Raw genomic sequence first — 18,489 nt, 5'->3', positions numbered from 1 at the left:
GCGCATTTAGCTGTGGGGAGCCGGGCTGTAGGGGCTGGAGAGCCAGCGATGCCTGGCCATCTGTCTCCTTAAAGCTGTGAGGATGAAGACTGGCAGCTGTTTTTGTTTGGTTTTGGTTTTGATTTAAAGATTATAAGCCAGAAAGTAGCTTCACATGTTTCCATTAGGAACCAAGACGTAAAATAGAAAGACCACGTCAAGGCTGTGCTTCGGACTCAAGGAGAGGTCCTGGGTGTCCTTCGGGTCGATCAGAGCACATCTGAGGTTGGGTCGCTTGTACCGCTCCAACATGGAGGTGTAAGTGGGCGGATGACATGGAGGGGAAGCGCAGGCCTGCCTGCTTCTGTGTGGGTGCGCTGAAATGGCCCAGGCTCCCGGAGCCAGTGCCGCGGTGACAGCAAGGGGCAAGAGCAGCCTTTGTGGAAGAGAAACACAAGCTGTAGCAAGGTCCCACTGAACCTTCACAACCCTCCAGCCCTTCCACCTTCCCCCCGCCTAGAGCCACTTTGCTGACATGTAAGAAACAACCTTAATTTGTGGCTATTGGCAAAATGAAGGCACTCAGTTCTTTAGAGCCAACAGTGAAAGGGGTCAGCAGTATTTAAGCGGCAGCAGTGGGTAAGGGAGAGCAGAGGACCTGATGAAAGACTGTGGCTGGACATGCATCCATCTTCTTCTGGATTAGTCAGAAGATTGCAGCTGGCTGATTTGGAAATTTCAGGTACATGTCCTGTCTCCTTAGATCAGATTTAGAAACCAGTCTACAGAGGATTCTTAACTGTGTAAGAAGGCTGTTTTAAAAATCAAGCTTGCCGTATGATTATCTCAAAACATGCAGAGAAAGCTTTGGACAAAATTCAACACCCATTTATGATAAAAGCCCTGCAGAAGTAGGCATAGGGGGAACTTTATTCAACATTAAAAAAGGACATATATAACAAACCCACAGCCAGTATCGTCCACAGTGGTGAAAAAATGAAACCATTTGCACTAAGATCAGGAACAAGACAAGGTTGCCCACTCCCACCAATCTTTTTTTTTATATGGCATTTTTTTTACATCTTTATTGCAGTATAATTGCTTTACAATGGTGTGTTAGTTTCTGCTTCACAACAAAATGAATCAGTTATATATATATTTATATATATATATATATATATATATATGTTCCCATATCTCTTCCCGCTTGCATCTCCCTCCCTCCCACCCTCCCTATCCCACCCCTCGAGGCAGTCACCAAGTACTGAGCTGATCTCTGTGTGCTATGCGGCTGCTTCCCACTAGCTATCTACCTTACGTTTGGTAGTGTGTATGTGTCCATGCCTCTCTCTCACTTTGTCACAGCTTACCCTTCCCCCTCCCCACATCAAGTCCATTCTCTAGGAGGTCTGTGTCTTTATTCCTGTCTTACCCCTAGGTTCTTCATGACCTTTTTTTTCCCCTGAAATTCCATATATATGTGTTAGCATACGGTATTTGTCTTTCTCTTTCTGACTTACTTCACTCTGTATGACAGACTCTAGGTCTATCCAGCTCATTACAAACAGCTCAGTTTCGTTTCTTTTTATGCCTGAGTAATATTCCATTGTATATATGTGCCACATCTTCTTTGTCCATTCATCCGATGATGGACACTTAGGTTGTTTCCATCTCCGGGCTATTGTAAATAGAGCTGCAGTGAACATTTTGGCACATGACTCTTTTCGAATTACGGTTTTCTCGGGGTATATGCCCAGTAGTGGCATTGCTGGGTCATATGGTAGTTCTATTTGTAGTTTTTAAAGTAACCTCCATACCGTTCTCCACGGTGGCTGTATCAATTTACATTCCCACCAGCAGTGCAAGAGGGTTCCCTTCTCTCCCCACCCTCTCCAGCGTTTATTGTGTCTAGATTTTTTGATGATGGCCATTCTGACTGGTGTGAGATGATATCTCATTGTAGTTTTGATTTGCATTTCTCTAATGATTAAGGATGTTGAGCATTCTTTCATGTGTTTGTTGGCAGTCTGTATATCTTCTTTGGAGAAATGTCTATTTAGGTCCTCTGCCCATTTTTGGAGTGGGTTGATTGGTTTTTTGTTACTGAGCTGCATGAGCTGCTTATACATTTTGGAGGGTAATCCTTTGTCAGTTGCTTCATTTGCAAATATTTTCTCCCATTCTGAGGGTTGTCTTTTGGTCTTATTTATCGTTTCCTTTGCTGTGCAAAAGCTGTGAAGTTTCATTAGGTCCCATTTGTTTATTATTGTTTATATTTCCATTTCTCTAGGAGGTGGGTCAAAAAGGATCCTGCTGTGATTTATGTCATAGAGTGTCCTGCCTATGTTTTCCTCTAAGAGTTTGATGGTTTCTGGCCTTACGTTTAGGCCTTTAATCCATTTTGAGCTTATTTTTGTGTATGGTGTTAGGGAGTGATGTAATCTCATACTTTTACACGTACCTGTCCAGTTTTCCCAGCACCACTTACTGAAGAGGCTGTCCTTTCTCCCCTGTACATTCCTGCCTCCTTTATTAAAAGTAAGGTGACCATATGTGTGTGGGTTTATGTCTGGGCTTTCTATCCTGTTCCTTTGATCTGTCTTTCTGTTTTTGTGCCAGTACCATACTGTCGTGATTACGGTAGCTTTGTAGTATAGTCTGAAGTCAGGGAGCCTGATTCCTCCTGCTCCGTTTTTCGTTCTCAAGATTGCTTTGGCTGTTCGGGGTCTTTTGTGTTTCCATACAAATTGTGAAATTTTTTGTTCTGGTTCTGCGAAAAATGCCAGTGGTAGTTTGATAGGGATTGCATTGAAGCTGTAGATTGCTTTGGGTAGTAGAGTCATTTTCACAATGTTGATTCTTCCAATCCAAGAACATGGTATATCTCTCCATCTGTTTGTATCATCTTTAATTTCTTTCATCAGTGTCTTATAATTTTCTGCATACAGGTCTTTTGTCTCCTCAGGTAGGTTTATTCCTAGATATCTTATTCTTTTGGTTGCAGTGGTAAATGGGAGTGTTTCCTTGATTTCACCGTCAGATTTTTCGTCATTAGTGTATAGGAATGCCAGAGGTTTCTGTGCATTAATTTTGTATCCTGCTACTTTACCAAATACATTGATTAGCTCTAGTGGTTTTCTGGTAGCATCTTTAGGGTTCTCTATGTATAGTATCATGTCATCTGCAGAAAGTGACAGCTTTACTTGTTCTTTCCCGATTTGGATTACTTTATTTCCTTTTTTCTCTGATTGCTGTGGCTAAAACTTCCAAAAACTATGCTGAATAAGCGTGGTGAGAGTGGGCAAAGTTGTCTTGTTCCTGATCTTGGTGGAAATGCTTTGAGGTTTTCACCGTTGAGGACGATGTTGGCTGTGGGTTTGTCATATATGGCCTTTATTATGTTGAGGAAAGTTCCCTCTGTGCCTACTTTCTGCAGGGTTTTTATCATAAGTGGGTGTTGAATTTTGTCGAAAGCTTTCTGTGCCTCTGTTGAGATGATCATATGGTTTTCCTCCTTCAGTTTGTTAATACGGTGTATCACGTTGATTGATTTGCGTGTATTGAAGAATCCTTGCATTCCTGGAATAAACCCCACTTGGTCATGGTGTATGATCCTTTTAATGTGCTGTGTTGGATTCTGTTTGCTAGTATTTTGTTGAGGACTTTTGCATCTGTGTTCATCAGTGATAGTGGCCTGTAGTTTTCTTTCTTTGTGACATCCTTGTCTGGTTTTGGTATCAAGGTGATGGTGGCCTCGTAGAATGAGTTTGGGCCTCTTTCTCCCTCTGCTATATTTTGGAAGAGTTTGAGAAGGATAGGTGTTAGGTCTTCTCTGAATGTTTGATAGAATTCGCCTTTGAAGCACTCTCGTCCTGGGCTTTTGTTTGTTGGAAGATTTTTAATCACAGTTTCAGTTTCAGTGCTTGTGATTGGTCTGTTCATATTTTCTATTTCTTCTTGATTCAGTGTTGGCAGTTTGTGCATTTCTAAGAATTTGTCTATTTCTTCCACTTTGTCCATTTTATTGGTATAGAGTTGCTTGTAGTAATCTCTCATGATCTTTTGTTTTTCTGCAGTGTCAGTTTTCACTTCTGCTTTTTCATTTCAAATTCTGTTGATTTGAGTCTTCTCCCTTTTTTTCTTGATGATTCTGGCTAATGGTTTATTTATTTTGTTTATCTTCTTAAATAGTCAGCTTTTAGTTTTATTGATCTTTGCTATCATTTCCTTCATTTGTTTTTCATTTATTTCTGATCTGATTTTTATTTTTTTTTCCTTCTGCTACTCTTGGGGGTTTTTTGTTTTTCTTTCTCTACTTGCTTTAGTTGCAAGTTTAGGTTGTTATTCGAAATGTTTCCTGTTTCTTAAGGTGGGATTGTTTTGCTATAAACTTCCCTCTTAGAACTGCTTTTGCTGCATTCCATCGGTTTTGGGTCGTCCTGTCTCCTTTGTCATTTGTTTCTAGGTATTTTTTTATTTCCTCTTTGATTTCTTCAGTGATCACTTTGTTATCATGTAGTGTATTTTTTAACTTCCATGTGTTTGTGTTTTCTATAGATCTTTTCCTGTAATTGATATCTAGTCTCATAGTGTTGTGGTTGGAAAAGATACTTGATACAATTTCAATTTTCTTAAATTTACGAAGGCTTGATTTGTGACCCAAGATATCTATCCTGGAGAATGTTCCATGAGCACTTGAGTGAAATGTGTATTCTGTTGTTTTGGATGGAATGTCCTAAAAATATCAATTAAGTCTATCTTGTGTAATGTATCATATAAAGGTTGTGTTTCCTTATTTAGTTTCCGTTTGAGTGATCTGTCCATTGGTGAAAGTGGGGTGTTAAAGTCCCCTACTATGAATGTGTTACTGTCAATCTCCGTTTTTTAGGCTGTTAGTATTTGCCTTATGTATTCAGGTGCTCCTATGTTGGGGGCATAAATATTTACAATTGTTATGTCTTCTTGGATCGATCCCTTGATCATTATGTAGTGTCCTTCTTTGTCTCTTCTAATAGTTTTTATTTTAAAGTCCATTGTGTCTGATATGAGAATTGCTACTCCAGCTTTCTTTTGGTTTCCATTTGCATGGAATATCTTTTTCCATCCCCTTACTTTCAGTCTGTATGTGTCTCTGGGTCTGAAGTGGGTCTCTTGTAGACAGCATATATATGGGTCTTGTTTTTGTATCCATTCAGCCAATCTGTGTCTTTTGGTGGGAGCATTTAGTCCATTTACATTTAAGGTAATTATCGATATGTATGTTCCTATTCCCATTTTGTAAATTGTTTTGGGTTCGTTATTATAGGTCTTTTCCTTCTCTTGTGTTTCTTGCCTAGAGAAGTTCCTTTACCATTTGTTGTAAAGCTGGTTTGGCAGTGCTGATCTCTCTCAGCTTTTGCTTGTCTGTAAAGGTTTTAATTTCTCCATCTAATCTGAATGAGATCCTTGTTGGGTAGGGTAATCTTGGTTGCAGGTTTTTGTCCTTCATCACTTTCAATATGTCCTGCCAGTTCCTTGTGGCTTGCAGAGTTTCTGCTGAAAGATCAGCTGTTAACCTTATGGGGATTCCCTTGTGTGTTATTTGTTGTTTTTCCCTTGCTGCTTTTAATATGTTTTCTTTGTATTTAATTTTTGACAGTTTGATTAATATGTGTCTTGGCGTATTTCTTCTTGGATTTATCCTGTATGGGACTCTCTGTCCTTCCTGGACTTGATTAACTATTTCCTTTCCCATATTAGGGAAGTTTTGCACTATAATCTCGCCAGATATTTTCTCAGTCTCTTTCTTTTTCTCTTCTTTTTTGGAACCCCTATAATTCGAATGTTGGTGCGTTTAATGTTGTCTCAGAGGTCTCTGAGGCTGTCCTCAGTTCTTTTCATTCTTTTTTCTTTATTCTGCTCTGCAGTAGTTATTTCCACTATTTTGTCTTCCAGGTCCCTTATCCGTTCTTCTGCCTCAGTTATTCTGCTATTGATCCCATGTAGAGTATTTTTAATTTCATTTACTGTGTTGTTCATCGTTGCTTGTTTCATCTTTAGTTCTAGGTCCTTGTTAAATGTTTCTTGCATTTTGTCTATTTCCAAGATTTTGGATCATCTTTACTATCATTATTCTGAATTCTTTTTCAGGTAGACTGCGTATTTCCTCTTCATTTGTTAGGTCTGGTGGGTTTTTATCTTGCTCCTTCATCTGTTGTGTGTTTTTCTGTCTTCTCATTTTGCTTATCTTACTGTGTTTGGGGTCTCCTTTTTGCAGGCTGCAGGTTCGTCGTTCCCGTTGTTTTTGGTGTCTGTCCCCAGTGGCTAAGGTTGGTTCAGTGGGTTGTGTAGGCTTCCTGGTGGATGGGACTAGTGCCTGTGTTCTGGTGGATGAGGCTGGATCTTGTCTTTCTGGTGGGCAGGTCCACATATGGTGGTGTGTTTGGGGGTGTCTGTGGACTTATTACGATTTTAGGCAGGCTCTCTGCTAACATGTGCGGTTGTGTTCCTGTTTTGCTAGTTGTTTGGCATAGGGTGTCCAGCACTGTAGCTTGCTGGTCGTTGAGTGAAGCTGGGTGCTGGTGTTGAGATGGATATCTGTGGGAGATTTTTGCCATTTGATATTATGTGGAGCTGGGAGGTCTCTTGTGGACCAGTGTCCTGAAGTTGGCTCTCCCACCTCAGAGGCACAGCACTGACTCCTGGCTGCTGCACCAAGAGACTTTCATCCACATGGCTCAGAATAAGAGGGAGAAAAAGTAGGAAAACAGAATTAGTAGAAGTAGAAAGAAAAAAAGGAAGGAAGGAAGAAAGGAAAGAAGGAAGAAAGGAAGGAAAGGAAGGAGGAAGGAAGGAAAGGAGGGAGGGAGGAACAGAGGGACGGAGGGAGGAAGGAAAGAAGGAAGGAGTTAAGGAAGGAAAGAAGAAAGGAAGAAGATAAAGTAAAATTAAATAAAATATAAAGTTATTAAAATAAATGAATAGTTATTAAGGAAAAAATTAAAAACAAAAAACGGACGGGTAGAACCCTAGCAAATGGTGGAAGCAAAGCTATACAGACAAAATCTCACACAGAAGCATACACATACACACTCACAAAAAGAGGAAAAGGGCAAAAAATCATAAATCTTCCTCTCAGAGTCCACCTCCTTAATTTGGGATGATTCGTTTTCTATTCATGTATTCCACAGATGCAGGGTACTTCAAGTTGATTGTGGAGGTTTAATCCACTGCTTCTGAGGCTGCTGGGAGAGATTTCCCTTCCTCTTCTTTGTTCTCACAGCTCCCAGGGGCTCAGCTTTGGATTTGGCCCCGCCTCTGCGTGTAGGTCGCCGGAGGGCGTCTGTTCTTCGCTCAGACAGGACGGGGTTAAAGGAGCCGCTGATTCGGGGCCTCTGGCTCACTCAGGCCTGGGGCAGGGAGGGGTACGGTTGCTGGGTGAGCCTGTGGTGGCAGAGGCCGGAGTGACGTTGCACCAGCCTGAGGCACGCTGTGCGTTCTCCCTGGGAAGTTGTCTCTGCATCCCGGGACCCTGGCAGTGGCGGGCTGCACAGGCTCCCGGGAGGGGAGGTGTGGAGAGTGACCTGTGCTCGCACACAGGTTTCTTGGTGGCGGCTGCAGCAGCCTTAGCGTCTCATGCCCGTCTCTGGGGTCCGCGCTTTTAGCCGCCGCTCGCACCCGTCTCTGGGGTCCGCGCTTTTAGCCGCCGCTCGCACCCGTCTCTGGGGTCCGCGCTTTTAGCCGCGGCTCGCACCCGTCTGTGGCGCTCCTTTAAGCGGCGCTCTTAATCCCCTCTCCTCACGCACCAGGAAACAAAGAGGGAAGAAAAAGTCTCTTGCCTCTTCGGCAGCTTCAGACGTTTTCCCGGACTCCGTTCCGGCTAGCCGTGGTGCACTAGCCCCTTCAGGCTGTGTTCACGCCGCCAACCGCAGTCCTCTCCCTGCCGTCCGAAGCCGAGCCTCAGCTTGCAGCCCCGCCTGCCACGGTGGGTGAGCAGACAAGCCTCTCGGCCTGGTGAGTGCCGGTCGGCACAGATCCTCTGTGTGGGAATCTCCCCGCGTTGCCCTCCGCACCCCTGTTGCTGCGCTCTCCTCCGCGGCTCCGAAGCTCCCCCCCTCCGCTACCCGCAGTCCACGCCTGTGAAGGAGCTTCCTAGTGTGTGGAAACCTTTCCTCCTTAACAGCTCCCTCCCACTGGTGCAGGTCCTGTCCCTATTCTTTTGTCTCTGTTTTTTACTTTTTCTTTTGCCCTACCCAGGTACATGGGGAGCTTCTTGCCTTTTGGGAGGTCTGAGGTCTTCTGCCAGCGCTCAGTAGGTGTTCTGTAGGAGTTGTTCCCCATGTAGATGTATTTCTGGTGTATCTGTGGGAAGGAAGGTGGTCTCCGCGTCTTACTCTTCTGCCATCTTCCCCTCCCTCACCATTCTTATTCAACATAGTTTTGGAAGTTTTAGCCACAGCAATCAGAGAAGACAAGGAAATAAAAGGAATCCAAATCGGAAAAGAAATAAAGCTGTCACTGTCTGCAGATGACATGATAATATACATAGAGAATCCTAAAGATGCTACCAGAAAACTACTAGAGCTAATCAATGAATTTGGTAAAGTAGCAGGTTGCAAAATTAATGCACAGAAATGTCTGGCATTCTTATACAATAATGATGAAAAATCTGAAAGTAAAATCAAGAAAACACTCCTATTTACCATTGCAACAATAAGAATAAAATATTTAGGAATAAATCTACCTAAGGAGACAAAAGACATGTATGCAGAAAATTATAAGAAACTGATGAAAGAAATTAAAGATGATACAAATAGATGGAGAGATATACATGTTCTTGGATTGGAAGAATCAACATTGTGAAAATGACTCTACTACCCAAAGCAATCTACAGCTTCAATGCAATCCCTATCAAACTACCACTGGCATTTTTCGCAGAACTAGAACAAAAAATTTCACAATTTGTATGGAAACACAAAAGACCCCGAATAGCCAAAGCAATCTTGAGAACGAAAAACGGAGCTGGAGGAATCATGCTCCCTGACTTCAGACTATACTACAAAGCTACAGTAATGAAGACAGTACGGTACTGGCACAAAAACAGAAAGATCAGCGGAACAGGATAGAAAGCCCAGAGACAAACCCTCGCACATATGGTCACTTTATCTTTGATAAAGGATGCAGGAATGTACAGTGGAGAAAGGACAGCGTTTTCAATAATTGGTGCTGGGTAAACTGGACAGGTACACGTGAAAGTATGAGATTAGATCACTCCCTAACACCATACACAAAAATAAGCTCAAAATAGATTAAAGCCCTAAATGTAAGGCCAGAAATTATCAAACCCTTAGAGGAAAACATAGGCAGAACACTCTATGACATAAATCACAGCAAGATCCTTTTTGACCCACCTCCTAGAAAAATAGAAATAAAACCAAAAATAAACAAATGGGACCTAATGAAACTTCACAGCTTTTGCACAGCAAAGGAAACGATAAATAAGACCAAAAGACAACCCTCAGAATGGGAGAAAATATTTGCAAATGAAGCAACTGACAAAGGATTACCCTCCAAAATGTATAAGCAGCTCATGCAGCTCAATAACAAAAAACCAATCAACCCACTCCAAAAATGGGCAGAGGACCTAAATAGACATTTCTCCAAAGAAGATATACAGACTGCCAACAAACACATGAAAGAATGCTCAACATCCTTAATCATCAGAGAAATGCAAATCAAAACTACAATGAAATATCATCTCACACCAGTCAGAATGGCCATCATCAAAAAATCTAGACACAATAAACGCTGGAGAGGGTGGGGAGAGAAGGGAACCCTCTTGCACTGCTGGTGGGAATGTAAATTGATACAGCCACTATGGAGAACAGTATGGAGGTTCCTTAAAAAACTACAAATAGAACTACCATATGACCCAGAAATGCCACTACTGGGCATATACCCTGAGAAAACCATAATTCAAAAATTGTCATGTATCAAAATGTTTATTGCAGCTCTACTTACGGTAGCACAGAGGTGGAAACAATCTAAGTGTTCATCATTGGATGAATGGATAAAGATGTGGCACATATATACAATGAAATATTACTCAGGCATAAAAAGAAACGAAATTGAGTTATTTGTAATGAGGTAGATAGACCTAGAATCTGTCATACAGAATGAAGTAAATCAGAAAAAGAAAGATAAATACTGTATGCCCACACATATATATGGAATTTAAGAAAAAAAATGTCACGAAGAACCTAGGGGTGAGACAGGAATAAAGACACAGACCTACTAGAGAATGGACTTGAGGATATGGGGAGGGGGAAGGGTAAGCTGTGACAAAGCGAGAGAGAGGCATGGACATATATACACTACCAAACGTAAGGTAGATAGCTAGTGGGAAGCAGCCGCATAGCAGAGGGAGATCAGCTCTGTGCTTTGTGACCACCTAGAGGGGTGGGATAGGGAGGGTGAGAGGGAGGGAGACGCAAGAGGGAAGAGATATGGGAACATATGTGTATGTATAAGTGATTCACTTTGTTATAAAGCAGAAACTAGCACACTATTGTAAAGCAATTATACTCTAATAGAGATGTAAAAAAAAAAAAAAAGCTTGGCTGTGTGTCCCTGGGATGTCAGGATGCCTGTGTTCATTTCCCTCCTTCCTGAGCCCCAAGGCCCATGGTGGTCCCAGGACTGGATTCAGCGTGGTGTGGGGAGCAGCTCTGTTCTTAGGGGAGGCTCACAGCGTCACCTGGACGCAGGCCCTAGTTTGCCCAGGACAACATTCTGCGGAGCTCGAGCGGAATGTGCTTTCATATAAACAGTCAAGTGCTCTAAGGATTTGGAGTGGAAAGAAGTGACAGAGCTCCCCCCCCCCCTTTTTTTTTTTTGCTCTCACTGTTGTGGCCTCTCCCGTTGCGGAGCACAGGCTCTGGACACGCAGGCTCAGCGGCCATGGCTCATGGGCCCCGCCGCTCCACGGCACGTGGGATCCTCCTGGACTGGGGCACGAAGCCGTGTCCCCTGCATCGGCAGGCGGGCTCTCGACCACTGTGCCACCAGGGAAGCCCAAGAGCCCCCTTTTTAAAGCCAGAGAGTAGCTTGGAAAAGGGCCAGGGGGTGTAATGGATCCCAAGGTCTTCCCAGGAAGTAAGCTGACTGAGGGCTGCAAGTCACATCTGCCCACAGCCGCCCTTCCTCCTGTCCACACCCTGATGGGGATCTGGTGACTTGCAGGTGTCCTAATCCTGTTTGGGGCCCTCTTCCCTCACAGTAAGGACTTTCTGTTCTTTCTCTCTGGTTTTTAAGGGGAGAAGAACCGCCACAGAATTGAGAAAAGGGAAGTGTTTGTTCAAAAGAGGGGAAGTGGAAGCTGGTGGTGTTTCATGCTGAGACCACGAGTGGGATCGTGACTGGCTTTGTAACAGCATAGCTCATGCTTTAAACCATTTGTACTTAGTTTGTCCTGTTTCAGGATGCATGTGGATGTGGACAGAAAGCAAGAGGTGGTGTTCACTGGAATGCAGGGGCATCTGTCTGTCCCCACAGGAGGAGAAATCTGATTCCGTATTCTCTGGCATCTCAGCAACCTCCGGACCCTTAGAAGGAGAGGTCCGTTGGGAGATTGATTGGAGTTAAAAGCTCAGTTTTAATTGGGGCTCTTTGTGATGTGGAGGTATTTTGGGCGGGTTTGAGTGAACTGGACTTGTCTGGCATGGACTGCAAGTGGGGAGAGGAGAGGAGACAGGGAGGAGGAGAAGGGTGGGGCCTCTGCTGCCTTCTGACTGGCAGGCACCCTCCTTTCACTCTGGACTTCCACCCGGGGACACGAGTGCTCACCAGCTCCATTTCACAGGTGGTGAGACTGAGGCTCAGTGAAGGCGGGTACACAGTTGTGAAGTAAGCGGAATCCAGCCCCACTCTCATCCTCTCCAGCGGCTCCGGCGGCTGTTGACCACTTGAACTCCAGCCCAGATGCTCTCCTGTGATGCTGTGGCCCCGGCGGGCGGGCTGCGGCTGCAGGGAAGGCCCCATGACCAGACTGGAGTGGTGATTCATACTGCACCCTGACCCCAGGCTCACGGGCCCGGTTCTCACTGAGGCCAGGGATGAGCAGAGAGAACAGTTGGCAGGAGCCGTGGAGCAGGAAAGGAGGGTGGACTGTGGGGCAGTTGTCAGCACGGCAACTGAGAACCAAATGGGAGCTGCCCATGTTCCCCGCCCCCGCGAAACCAGAGAATCCTTTCGTCTTTTTTTTGGCTGTGCCACGCAGCTTGCGGGATACCAGTTCCCGGACCAGGGGTGGCCAGGGATCGAACCCAGGCCCTCGGCAGTGAAAGCGCCAAGAGCTAACCACCGGACCGCCAGGGAATTCTAGAAACCAGAGATCTGTGCAGTCCGGTTGCGTGGAGGGGTCCCACGCTCCACGTGAGCGGCCGGCTAAGTCCGCAGGGGGCCCTGGGGACGCTCCTGTTTGACACACGGGGAGTGTTCTGCGCGGATGGCCTCTGATTTCCTGAGGACCCTGCCATGTTCCTGACACCTGGACAGGTAGTGGTGAGAGCCTAGGGTGGCGACCCTTCCAGGTGCGATTCTGACGGGCCCATCAGCCAGGCCTCCCCCTGCCTGGTGGGTCCAGACGCCCTCTTGTGGGGAGCACACTTCCCATCTTGGGGCAGTGTTAAGATGCCAGGGGTAAGTCAGGGTGTCTATATAAAGGAACCCTCTGCTTTGCGTCTCTGCCCAGAAGACTTTTAAAACAGGCCCCGGACAGCTCTGTCGCCCCTCCTGCCACACGCGGACACGGCAAGACGTTTCCTAACAGTTTGGAGGCTCCTGACACAGGGTCACGTGAGCATCAGCTTCCCCATGAGTCACTGAAAATGGGAAGGTTAAGCATTCTGAGCAGGAAGTCACTGGGGAGAAGGCATCTGATTGGAAACAGAGCGTTTGGGGGCTCATCAGAACAAGTGTTCTTTCAGGTGGGTGGCTCCGGGTCTTTGGTAGCACCAGCTATTATCCTTCCTTAAAAAAAAAAACCCACAAATATAACATGCTCATTTTAAAAATATATATATATATATGTAACATGCTCGTTTAAAAAAAAAGGCGGCTATATAGTGAAAATCAGTTTCTTGGGACTTGTGTATGTTTTTCTCAATGTTTTGCATGAATGACAGGGATAAACATGTACGTGGCTTGATGGGCTCACACTTGCCATGACTCACCTGCTGCTTTGCTCCCCTTCACTTACTGGCTGTTTTGGTCTTTTTTATCAGTACAGTGTGATTCACTTCAACTAGTTCATTTCTTAATGGCTGCTTTTGTATTCTGTTATTTAAGCATTTACCACAGCTGTGACAGTTAATGTTATTAGTTGCTTTCTTTCCGGTCTTCTGCGAACACCAAGAATGTTTAGTGAACACCCGTATACCGGTATCTTTCGTCTTGAGGCTTGTGGGATACATTTCTAAATGTCAAACTGCTGAGTCAAAGGGCATGCAGTTAGGAGAATTGATAGAGTTTGGGTCATACCTACCACTGGGTATTCATCAGCGTTAGCGTCTGTTTTCTCTACATGTCTAACCCCAGCTGAAAACTTTCCACCCCTGCCACCTTTGCCAGTCTGAAAGATACATACCTCTTTGTTGAGCATCTTAAAGTATCTGTTGGCCTTCTATAGTATTTTCTGTACATTTACTGTATATGTCCTCTGGCCATTTTTCTATTATGCTTTTTCTATTCTGATTTTTTGAGTCCTTTGCGTATTAGGGAAACAGAACCCTAAGTATTTGTAAGGACTGGTTTTTGTCCATTTGTCACTTTATATTTTGTTTTTTTCTAGAAGAGAGGCTTTATTTTCATGTAATCATTTTCCCCTTTAAGATTCTATTTGATGTCGATCTTAGGCATTCCTCACGCCAATGTTACATTTTTAAAAGTGCCCTTATTTTCTTCATACAACTTCTGTTCTTATTCAAGATCTTTGTTTCATGTAGCACTTTTTGTATAGTAAGGACTTGAGGCTAAAGATTGAGTCTTTTGGGGTTTTTTCCCCAAAATGCACAGCCAGTTGTGCAGGCATCATCCACCAAGATGTGCTGTTTCCTCCCTCGTAGGATGTGCTTCCAAATGGCCCGTTTAGTTGATGCAGCTCTTCCTGGGCTGGCGTCACCCAGGGTTTATCGTACGTTTCCCATCACTCCATCACTGTTCTTCTCCAGAACCGTCTGGCTATCTTCACACATGGATTCCTCCAAGTTAATTGTTGCTTAAGCAACAATTAAGTTAGGTTTTCCCCTGAATATAAATCACTGTGTGGAAGGCAGCATGTTCAGTGCTGTCACCTACGTCATCTTCATGTACCCCTCACAAAAACCTGTGACCCGAGGTGACCCAGTGACCCTGCTGTTCCAGCCCGAGGTCAGGGACAGGAGATCCCAGCACGCGCACGCGTGCATACACACACACACACTCTCTCACTCTCTCTCTCACTCGCTTACTGAGTGGGCATCTCACGAGGCCCTGCAGTGCCGTGGCGCCCAGGTCACATTTCTTGCTCTCATCAGAGCTTCTTGCCTAAGAGTGTGCCTCAGAGGCTGAGCTGGAAGTTGGCAGTCTCCTGACCTGCAGGCCAATCCAAGAGCTAAGGCCTTGGTGGTGATGGGATGGCTTCCCTTCTCGGGAGCCCCGTCTCTGAAACTCGAAGCAGAGCCCTTGGCTGACTGGAAAAGCCACGGACAGTTCCGGGAGGCCTGTGCCACCGGCCAAAGCAGCTGTTTCCCAGCTCTCGAGACGGCACGCGCGGGGCTGGAGGTGGGCTTGTGTTTGCTTGTTTGGTGTCCAGAATGTGGCTCATGAGATCGATCTTCTCTCGCGTGTTTGTCATCCCACTGGTCTTCCACTTGAGACATGATCACGGGGAAAGGCTATTTATTCCTTGGGAGCACAAACTTGGGAGAAGTCACAAACGTTGTTCCAGGAACCCATGGAGAGGCAGGTTGACCACAGTGGGGAGGGCACTGGATTCGACTTTGCCTGAAGGTCCGGGTTTGCCCATTTGTTTGGGATGGACTTGTTGAAAGTGCTTGTCGCCTGGGCCCTGGGGTGGGTTCTGACAGATAGCAGAGCGGCCTCGGCCCCGACCTCCCAGCTCACGAGATAGTTGATCTACAAACCATGCAGTGACCAGCATCATTTCAGACTGTGAGCCCTGCCCTGGCCCTGCAGCAGCTCTAGAGACCGGGTGACGTGGCGTCCTGCCAGCATCCAAGGAGGCCTCACGCACACAGCACAGCCCTTTCTTGGCTTTCTCTCTCGTGCATGCTCCCAGCCACCTGGAGGAGAAGCACACAGTCTGTCTTAGCCATTCAGGCCATTACAACAGAATGCTACAGACGGTGGCTTCCAAACAAACTTACTGCTCACAGTTCTGGAGACTGGGAGCCCCAGATCAGAGGCCAGCATCGGCCAGTGAGGACCCCCTGCCTGCTCAGACTTCCCCTGTGTCCTCACATGGAGGAAGGGGGGCCAGCGAGCTCTGTAGGAGCTCTTTTATAATAAGGGCAGTAATCCCATTCATGAGGGCTCCACCCTCATCATTCCCCAAAGGCCCCACGTCCTAACACCATCACCTTGGGGGGTAGGATTTCAACTTGAATTTGGGGGCGTGGGACACAAACATGAGTCCATTTCACAGTCCTGCATGCTATGGGCAGGGGCTGGGACTTTGAGACAAGGCCTGAGAGCACATGGTCACCGAGGCTTGAAGGCTCTCTGCTGACACCTCAGTTCCAGAAGAGGAAACTGAGGAGCACAAGGGGGCAGGTGGTAGAGCCAGGACGGAATGGGATCCCTTTGACCACTGGGTTGTTTGTGGCCCCAGAACAGTGCTACCTGAGGCGACACCCTGTGTGTGTCAAGCACTTGAACTGAGGGAAGAAGCGTCCTGATGTCTTGTGTCCTTTCCTTCCCAGGTTAATCTAGGATCCAGTTTCCAAAATGTGGCGGCTCCTGGCCACACTCAGCTGCCTGGTGGTGTTGACCAGTGCCTGGAGCAATGTGCATTTCCCGCCTCTGTCAGATGAGCTGGTCAACTTTGTTAACAAGCAGAACACTACGTGGAAGGTGGGCTGGGAGCCCCTTCTGTGTACTCTGACTCCTGAGGGAGGGGCTGCAGCTGTGGCCCACGGGACAGCGTGTCCTAGACAGTTGATCTGATTCATAGACCTGGCCACTGAGGCCCACGCGCACCGCCCTGTCCCCTTCCCTGGTGTATGTGTTGTCCGTGTGTGAGAGTGTGTGAAGGTGCATGGGGGAAAACCAGCTCTGGAAGAGTTCACCACCGGGTAGACACTGTAACCCCACCGTGGTAGGTGTCACAGCCCATCAGTACCACCAACTCCGTGATTCTGCCCAGCCCTGAGGCCCGAGGCTACAGGAACAGAGGGATGAGGGATAAGCCATGTTCAGGGCATTGGAGGGTCTCTCGTGACGTCAGCAAGTGGTACAGCTTGGGGGAGATCCCCACTGGTCTGAGAGCTGCCCACTGCCCGTGCGGTCACTCTGGGCCGCTCCCCGCCTGCTCTGCAGATGCCTGTCTTAATCCATTCAGACGGCTGTAACAAAAGCGCAGAGGTCAGTGCCTGTAAACCGGAATGTGTTGCTTGCAGTTCTGGAGGCTGGAGGTCCAAGATCAGGGTGTTGGCACGGTCGGGTTCTGGGGGGGGCCCTCTTCCGGGTTGCAGGTGGCTGACCTCTTGTGCCCTCACTTAGCCTGAGGGGTAAGCTAGCTTTCTGGAGTCGCCTTATAAAAGGGCACGATCCCATTCATGGGGGCTCCGCCCTCATGACCTAAGCACCTCCAAAGGCCCCACTTCTTAACACCATCACATTGGGGTTAGGTTGCAACATGAATTTTGGGGGGGACACACATTTGTTCTGTAGCAGTGCCCCAACCCCCTTGCTCTGCGGAGGTGGAGGGGCCCCCGGCCTTGTCAGGGCTTGTGTGGGTGGTGTGCGTGCTCCACCCCGTCTCTGGAAACATCCCCACCCCGCTGCCGCCCCGTGTTGGTGGGTGACTGCTATGGGTGCGGCTGTCTTCCAGGCTGGACACAACTTCTACAACGTGGACCTGAGCTACGTGAAGAAGCTGTGTGGCACCTTCCTGGGCGGGCCCAAGCTGCCCCAGAGGTGAGTGCCCACTACTGGGGAGGACGCACAGCTACACCAGCACTGCTGCCATGGCAGCAGAGATGCTTGGCACAGAGGGTAGGGGGAGGCAAGAAGGCTTCCCTGGCATCTGTAGGCCTCACTGCCCCCAGAGCTGCAGGGACTCTGCCTGAGGTACAGGGGCTAGCCACCGATGCCAGAGTTGCCTACGGTGCTTCTCCAGGCGTCCCAGCTGCAGTGGGAAAGGCCCCAGGTCTGGGTCTCCAAGATCTGAATGGACCCAATCTTGAATAATTTAAGGAAAATCTAAGAAAAGCCATATGATCTGCTGTTAATGTTTTTTTTTTTTCTGGAAAAGTCTGCAGTTTCTGTTTTCATGTAGATACTACTCTTGAAGGAAGTGTTAGAAAAACCTAATAGGATGGGATAGTTACGTTATGGGGATCATTACACAGTTGTGAAGGTATTTAAAAAATGATGAACCTGGGCAGATGTTTGATTCGGGGTCGGGTTGGGGAAGCAAGAGATACAATTATCTGGACCCTGTGGCGAAAACTCTTCAAAGATATCCATAAAATGGGTGTAGTAAGAAACGTACAGAAGAGTAAGTTATGTGGAGCAGTAGAACCTATTTTGTTTTAGAAATTCCAAGGGGGGAATTCCCTGGTGGTCCGGTGGTTAGGACTCCACGCTCTCACTGCTGAGGGCCCGGGTTCGATCCCTGGTTGGGGAACTAAGATCCTGCAAGCTGCACGGCACAGCCAAAAAAAAAAAAAAAAAATTGTGTTTAAATAAATAAAATTCCAAGGGGACACCCTTGCATACGCCCTCCTTTGCATGTCCTTGTGCCTGGCCCCTTCTAGGTGACCTTTGCGGGGATAGGAGAGTGGGTTCTAAGGTGACAGCTTGTGACAGAGACCTTCCTTTTTCCAGAGCTGCCTTTGCTGAGGGCATGATTCTGCCTGAAAGCTTCGATGCCCGGGAACAGTGGCCAAACTGCCCGACCATCAGAGAGATCAGAGACCAGGGTTCCTGTGGCTCCTGCTGGGTGAGTACCCTGCTGGCCGGGAGGGCTGGGGCCAGGGGACAGGTTGGGGTGGGAGAGACCAGGGGAGTTGAGGTTAGACCAGCTGTGACTAGGCAAGTCACAGAAGGTTCCCAAGTCTCAATCTCCACCAGTATAAAAACAAGAAGGATCCCTAAGGTCGTGAATCATTGCAGGACCAGGCGGAAGAATCAGTACATGCAGAATGCCCTGTACAGGGCGTGTCCCACGTATGGGTTGTGAAGCAGTTTTTATTTCTGTTTGACACACTGTCCCAGGCCATCAGCAAATACCATTAACTTTGAAGAAGC

The 18,489-nt window shown here is 46.7% G+C and overlaps 1 protein-coding gene across 3 annotated transcripts in view; it reads left to right on the top strand.

Moving 5' to 3' along the window:
* Window positions 1–18,489, top strand: part of CTSB (cathepsin B) — a 53,367-nt gene that overhangs the window by 29,446 nt on the left and 5,432 nt on the right. For 2 of the 3 annotated variants that reach the window (XM_060301331.1, XM_030879195.2), the window contains 3 exons: window positions 15,939–16,089; window positions 17,069–17,154; window positions 18,067–18,181. In XM_060301331.1, coding sequence (XP_060157314.1) covers window positions 15,964–16,089; window positions 17,069–17,154; window positions 18,067–18,181 — 327 coding nt within the window. In that variant the 5' untranslated portion in view covers window positions 15,939–15,963. Of the gene's footprint in view, window positions 1–12,793; window positions 12,945–15,938; window positions 16,090–17,068; window positions 17,155–18,066; window positions 18,182–18,489 lie in introns of those variants that run through there. The other variant, XM_060301330.2, reaches the window with a different exon arrangement.

The sequence above is a fragment of the Globicephala melas genome, chromosome 6 (genome assembly GCF_963455315.2).
Source record: "Globicephala melas chromosome 6, mGloMel1.2, whole genome shotgun sequence".
Classification (NCBI taxonomy): domain Eukaryota; kingdom Metazoa; phylum Chordata; class Mammalia; order Artiodactyla; family Delphinidae; genus Globicephala; species Globicephala melas.
The sequence above is the reverse complement of the archived record's forward strand: the minus strand, read 5'-3'. Positions and strand labels throughout refer to the sequence as shown.